This window comes from Mustela putorius, unplaced genomic scaffold (genome assembly GCF_011764305.1).
Source record: "Mustela putorius furo isolate JIRA1106 unplaced genomic scaffold, ASM1176430v1.1 tig00000508_pilon_pilon_pilon, whole genome shotgun sequence".
Lineage (NCBI taxonomy): Eukaryota > Metazoa > Chordata > Mammalia > Carnivora > Mustelidae > Mustela > Mustela putorius.
In genome coordinates, this window is record NW_025421402.1 from 3530200 (window position 1) to 3536566 (window position 6367).

The following is a 6367-nucleotide window of genomic DNA, read 5'->3' on the forward strand; positions in this document are numbered from 1 at the left end:
TGAGGTTGAGCTTCTGTTTGCAAAGTTTGCTGTTCACACCTGTGAGATCCCAGCACCTTGTTGCTCTGGTGGGAGGCTTAAGGACTTAAAGACCAAAGAAGAAATAGGTAGACCATGGCCACCGCTAACAGTGGTCGGGAATGTTGACCCTGATGGCCATTGCTGAGGACTGTTCATTTTTATCAGGCTAGGGATAAGAGCCTCAGTTTCCAATTGATGTGATAAGCGAAGAAGAATAAGCTTAAAAAAATATATCCAGCCACTCCAGAGCCTGTCAGCTGTGTAGCAGAGACGAGTACGCTTGTCCTTGGCTGCTCCTAGGCCCCCAGTGAGAAGCAGGGTGACTGGTGGGATTGTATCCATCTGGGAGCTTGGGAGGCAGCAGGGACAGAGGAAATGAACTTGAGGGAGACCCCCCCCGCCCCCCCCCCACCCCCGCCGCCTTGAATGTGGAGTTCAGCGTTTTCAGTGGGTAGTGAGGGATTGAGTGTAGATTCGAGAGCCAAGGTGCTGCACCCAGGCCTGTGGCTTTCCTTGTCTCCAAGGGCAGTGAGTCAGGGGATGCTGAGGGTCCTGCACATGATGTAGGTATTCCTCTTCGGCCCTTCCAGAGAAGGTAAGATTATAAACACAGGGACACAAACGCAAGAAGATCCCACAGATGGGGCAATGAAGCCAGTCTGTGACTCCCAGCAGGCCCAGCTTTGACTGGTTGGAAACAAATGGGCCCCGGGGCTCCCTTCTGCACCCTCACCTTGGTCTGTGAGCCTGCTCTGCCCTTCTCTTCCTTAGGCAGAGCTTCTGGGAGCAGGGGGTTGACATCCCTTTTCAGGAGCAAGGTGAGAGGGCAGATGTGGGGGAGATGGCCCTGCTGAGCCCAGAGCAAGTGCAGAATGGATCCCAGAGCCTGGGGGGTCAAACTGGGCAAAGCCCATTGTCAGGGACCCCGAAGAATTGAGTGGGGACTAGAATATATCACGCTCCAAATCCCCAGACTCCTGTAATGATTCTGAAACTTGTAATTTGCAGTAAATCAGACAAATTTAGCCTAAAGCAGTTGGAGTTAATAAAATTTTTAGTAGATGCTCATGGTCCATTCAAATTCTAGCTTCTGCTCTCTCCCCAGCTAGTCGTTACGTAATTTCTGTCCAGAATCTCAATTCTCCACCCACCTTCTCCCTTCAGCCTGTAGTTGGAAGATAACATCCCACGAAGAGAACCCCAGCTTCTCTTCCGCTGATTGTTCCTTGTGAGGCCCTCCCCCCGCCCCGTCCCCCACAGAACCACCTTCATCCTCTGAGCTGTGGGCAGGGGCCAGGATCCTCTTCAGCTTGGAGGGATGGAAGGGTGTGGTGAGGGGACACGCTGGTTGGCCTGCAGGGAAGTGGCAGTGTCTGACCTCCCTCAGGCTGATTTATTCACCTCCCACTTTCTGGGAGGGCTCATGGTAATGTCACACCAGAGAGGAGGCAGGGATTAGGGAGGGGAAACCCACAAATTCCCTCTCCACAACTCTGCCTGCTGGCTGTGGGATGAGCGCTGGGCATAGAGCATGGTCATTAGTTGGAAGGGGTGGGACCCCCTGGGCTTGAAAATGGAGCACGTAGACTGTTGCCGTGTCCGTGAATAAGGAAGCGCGCCACAGATCGCGGCCCAGGCTTTCCTCCAGGCCTTGAGGGGTTTGTGGATCTGGTCTTTGCCCAGCTAGTGCACCACACCCAGCTTCCTTCATAGGGGTAACAGGAGCAGGGCTCCCAGGACTTGGTGACCACAGCAAGATAGTTGCCTCAGCTGCTTTTGAAGCCCCACTAAATCCAGTCCTTAGGAGGCACCTAAGAGGGGCAGGGGCAGGAGGGGCGGGCACGCCCCCATCATCACAGACGCTCTTCTAGCACCCAGTCTTTATTCATTTTTTAAAAAAGAAATCCAAATAAGTTAGCCAAAAAAAAAAAAAAAAAATTACAAAACAACGTCAAAACCACACGATGCTTAGTTAAGAAAAGAAATCACCCCAAGAGCCCCTGCCCCCCTCCCTGCCTGTCCCTGGCAGCTCGTGCACAGGAGACCTTGGTCAGATGGCAGCTTTACAAACAACACAAAACATAAAACCACTGGAAGGTTCCCAGTATTCACTGCAAAAGCTTGGCCCCCCAGGGACTTGGGAACAGAGGGTTGTTCCTCTCCCTTTCTTCTCTCTCGATTCAGGGCAGGCCCAGCCCAGCCACTGGCATTGGGAAGAGACAAGAACAGGAGATGCACACAGCTCGTGCTGGCCAGGACACTGTCTCCGGCTCTCAAACCTCTTCTCTCAAGGGGGTGGAATTGGCGGCATTATGAACAAAGGGAAGCTCCTGAGTTTGCCCCCTGAGATGGGGCACACACGAGGGGCACTCTGGTCCCCTGCTTCATCTCCCCGGAAACAGGATGCTCCTTGCTGTAGGGGGTCAGCTACAGGAGAGTAGCCGTTCCCTCTCTGGGTGGTGAGTTAACCTTATATGGATGAGGAAGGGGACATTCTGGCATTCGGCAGCCCCGGGGCTGGCTTTCTGGCATCAGGACAGCCTGGCTTAGGAAGCCCGTGCTGCGGGAGCGGTGGCATCTGTGGCCAGCGTGCGGGCTCCCACGGACACCCGGCCTGGCAGACGGTTCAGTTAGGCATGGTTTCATCCGGGAAGGCCACAGAGACGTCTTCCACTGTGATGCTGTCCACAATGGAGGTGAGCGAGTGCAGGTTGTGGGCGTCGGCAGGATCAGCTGTGAGCAGGTGATCTGTACGGAGAAGCAGGGAGGATGTTACCTGGGTGGTGAAGGGGGTGTCGAGATCCAGGACAGGGACTGAGCTCTTTGGGGGTGGCGCAGGCTTTCCCGGACAGATGGGTGAGCAAAACTCAAGAATCCTACTCCCCAGCCCATGCCTTTCCCAGCGCTCCGCGCCCGCTCGTGTGTATCGGTGTGTGTGTGTACACTGAACACATATGCCTCCTCTCTGAACTCCCCTAGTTGGGTTAGAATTTGAAAGCAGCTACTCTATGGTGGGGCCAGGACGGCGTCTCCTGGGAGACTGGAACTGCCTTGTGCTGGCCCCGTTGTGCAGGACTGACTCAGCGATTCCCAGGGACCCCTGAGGCAGGGACATTCTCCTCTCCATGGAGCAGGTCAGGCCCCAGGCATGGGGGCCTAGACCGGTCCTTAGCTGGTCAAGATCTCAAGGAGACATAGGGCCTTCCGGCCCACCGTTTGGGACCCTGGGTTCAGCCGTTCCCTGGAGACACCAAGGGAAGAGGACTGGAGCAGACAACTGGGCCTAGAGACAGGCTGATGGGGTTGAGCCAAGGTTTGGAGGGTCTCACTTACCTGCTGTGTTGGGGCCAAACTCCAAGGTGCTGCCCCACTCTGGACTGCAGGAGGCGCTGTGGGAGCTGCATTCGCTGGGCACCTGCAAGACAGGGTGAAGGCCCAAGGTCAGAGCATGGGCCATTTTTGGTGATGTCTTTCTGTCCAGTTCCACGGGGTGAAAGCTCCCATTGTGGGGTTGGACAGTGGGCCACAGGCTGGAGCGCTCCAGCCCAGGGCAGCCCCCAGCCTCAGGATCTTCATAGGCAGCAACTTTCATGCTCCTGCCTGACCACAGAGCCCCTGCTTCCAGGCCTTTCCTGGCCTCCATCCAGGGGGGTGAGTCCATCCTCACAGGACACCCAGCCTAAAGGGGTCCCAGGTTTTCCTGACCCTAGGATAAGGATGGAGGAAGCAGGTGCGGGTCGGCTGGGGCTCTGGGAAAGCCACTGGGTAGGTGTTCTCTCCACTCAGCCACATACCCAGGATGGCGTGGGGTGGGGGTACAAAGTGGTCCTTGGCTGTGCCTTTCAGACCCCAACCCCAGGCACCGTGATGAACCCTTGCTCCCACCCAGGCTGACTCTGGACTTGCTTTTGGATCCCCTTCTTCAGTCCTCTGCCACCCCCCTCCACATCTGTTTCTACCCACTGCCTTTAGCCTGGCCGGAAAGGACAAAGGGACACCAGAGGTCAGTTGGACAGCCCCGTTCTGACGAAGGGACCGGCCCATAAGATCCCACCTGTCACCTGCTCCCACCCTCCGACTGAGCACCGCCCCCCCCAAGGGTCATGAGGCTGTCCAGGGTCTCCTGTGCCCCCTGCCCCCGGGGCAGCCGGGGTGGGACAGCCACTTACCCCTGGCTGGGGCCCGCCGCCAGCCCGGTAGCGGAGGTCCCGCTCTTCCTGGTGGAGGGAGCTGAGCAAGGCCTGCAGGCGCTCGATGTACTGGATGGCACTGCGCAGGATCTCCACCTTGGGCAGCCGCTGGCTGGGGTTGGGCAAGGTGCTCCTTTTCAGAGCCTCGAAGGCCTCGTTCACCTTCTTGAGCCTGCGCTTTTCCCTCAGCGTGGCCGCGCGCCGCCGGTCCACCGACACCGACTTCCTCTTACACACCTTGCACGCCCAAGGCAGGCACTGGCCCAGGCAGTGCTCGGAGGTCCCCAGGCCCTTGTCCTCGAGGGGCCCTCGCGCTTCGGGGCTCAGGCTGAGCTCGGCCCGCTCGTAGCCCGGCGGCTCGAAGGCCTGGAGGTGGACGGGCAGGTAGTTCTCCCCGTCATAGAAGTGGGGCTCCTGGTAGAAGTAGGGGGAGGTCTCATACAGCTCCATGGGGTCGGAAAAGACTTGTTCCCCAAGCTCCTGCAGCCCCTCACGCCAACTGCTGGGTGCCATTTAAACCCTCCCTGCTGGCATGGAACCAGAGATAAATATAGCCAACGCCGCAGAAACCTGAGCCCCCCCTAAGCTGTTGCTGCACATCAAGACGTTTACAGTGGATTAGATGCGACTCCTCTTCCCTCTCCCCGCAGCCCCACCCCACCCAGCCTCCTGCCCCAGCCTGGGCCGGCTCCTGTGCACGGGGAGGGAGGCCGTCGGTGTAATTTGATTAGTTTTCATTTCTCAGCAGCCCCTGTGGGGCAGGGGAGGTGGGGGAGGACACACATTCTCTCATCTGCTCCTTTCAATTACTCCTAGCTGGGCGGCCTGCCTGGTTTCTCCTTGCCAGTCCCGGAGAAGTGCGGTGGGGGTGGGGGAGAGCCGGGGAAGGGAACAAGGAAGGGCAGGGTTCAGGCTGGAAAGGGCCTGAAGAAGTCAAGGTGTCCGTCCCCTCCTGATAGCACCTCAGCCAGCCCCCGTCTGACGGAAGCACGAGACCGCTTTGAATTCAGGGTGTGTATGGGGGCTCCACGTCCAGGGGTAAGAAGGAACCTGGAGAGGAAAATGACTTCAGCTCCTGGCTTTCTAAAGCAGCCTGGACGTCTTGTATCTCATAGGTCTCCAGTAACAGGGAAGTGGAGGCAAGGAGAATTTTTTGATCTTTTTGGCAGGAGTCGGTAGAAGTCTTCCCTTTAGCACAGCTGGTCAGGGGCAGAGCAAGAATGAGGACTTACAGGCTTACCCCTTGCCACCTTTCCCAGAGGAGCAAGGTCAAGATCTAGGAAACCCTCTGTCTCCTCCCTCTCTCCCTCCCGATCATCTCTCTGCCCTGTTGCCTCTTCAACTCTGTTTCCTGCCCCATGGCCAGCCTTTCCTGACTGCTTGGTGTGGGTGGGTGGGAGGGGGAGAAAGCAGAGCCCGCTGGACTCACTTTGAATCTCGCCTCTCCTCGACCACCTGGCGTGGTTCTGCATCTTCTCATCTAAGCCATTAGTTTTACACGTAACGTGTAGGTCTCAAATGTCAGGGGGAAGAGGGACTACTCCATCTTTAGGCTTCTCAGTCCGTGGTTACCTCTCAGCAGAGGGTTTGGGGTCTGAGAGGACCAGTCCTCCCAAGACTGTGGGCTCGCCTGAGAGACCAGTGGACAAGCACAATCTTAGGGCTGAAGAATTACAGGGATGCTCCAGGCAGGGTCTCTGACCTCTAGGACCTTAGCATTAGTAGACCCTGATGGTTAACTAGTTCTCGCCAACCTGTGATGTCTGAATCCCCCTCACAGGTGGCCATTGTCCAGCTGTGGCTCACGAGGCAGCCTGTTCCACTGATGTGCAGCTCTGGCCATGGGGAGGCCTTCTGGATTTTGGATTGTGCTGTGATGTGCTCCCTTTTTTATCCTTTGGTCCTGTTTTCTTCTCTGGGAACCAGTGGACTAAGTCTGGTCCCTCCTCCACTTGATATTTGAGATTGATGTTATAAGTTCCAAACGGTGACAAGGACGATAAGAGGTGGAATAATGGTGCTGGGGACTCAGAGAGGACTTCTTAAAGATTTTAATTTTATTTATTTGACAGACAGAGATCACAAGTAGGCAGAGAGGCAGGCAGAGAGAGAGGGGGATGCAGGCTCCCCGCTGAGCAGAGAGCCCGATGCGGGGC

The 6367-nt window shown here is 56.8% G+C and overlaps 1 protein-coding gene across 1 annotated transcript; it reads right to left on the minus strand.

Annotated features, from left to right (window-relative positions):
* Positions 1–2514: 2514 nt before the first annotated feature.
* Positions 2515–4743, minus strand: MYOG (myogenin). The gene is made up of 3 exons (XM_004756336.3): positions 4191–4743; positions 3355–3436; positions 2515–2769 (listed from the first exon to the last, which is right to left on the minus strand). The coding sequence occupies exons 1-3, from the start codon at positions 4722–4724 to the stop codon at positions 2648–2650; spliced, it is 738 nt and encodes a 245-aa protein (XP_004756393.1). The 5' UTR covers positions 4725–4743; the 3' UTR covers positions 2515–2647.
* Between the last annotated feature and the right edge of the window lie 1624 nt (positions 4744–6367).

What these genes read in the sequence shown, in the direction of transcription:
- MYOG (XM_004756336.3), bottom strand. Translation starts at nt 4,724, where the DNA reads ATGGCACCCAGCAGTTGGCGTGAGGGGCTGCAGGAGCTTGGGGAACAA. An exon ending in GCGGCGGGCCCCAGCCAGGG is followed by an intron (nt 3,437 to 4,190) that starts GTAAGTGGCTGT and finishes CCTGTCTTGCAG; the next exon opens with GTGCCCAGCGAATGCAGCTC. An exon ending in GTTTGGCCCCAACACAGCAG is followed by an intron (nt 2,770 to 3,354) that starts GTAAGTGAGACC and finishes TTCTCCGTACAG; the next exon opens with ATCACCTGCTCACAGCTGAT.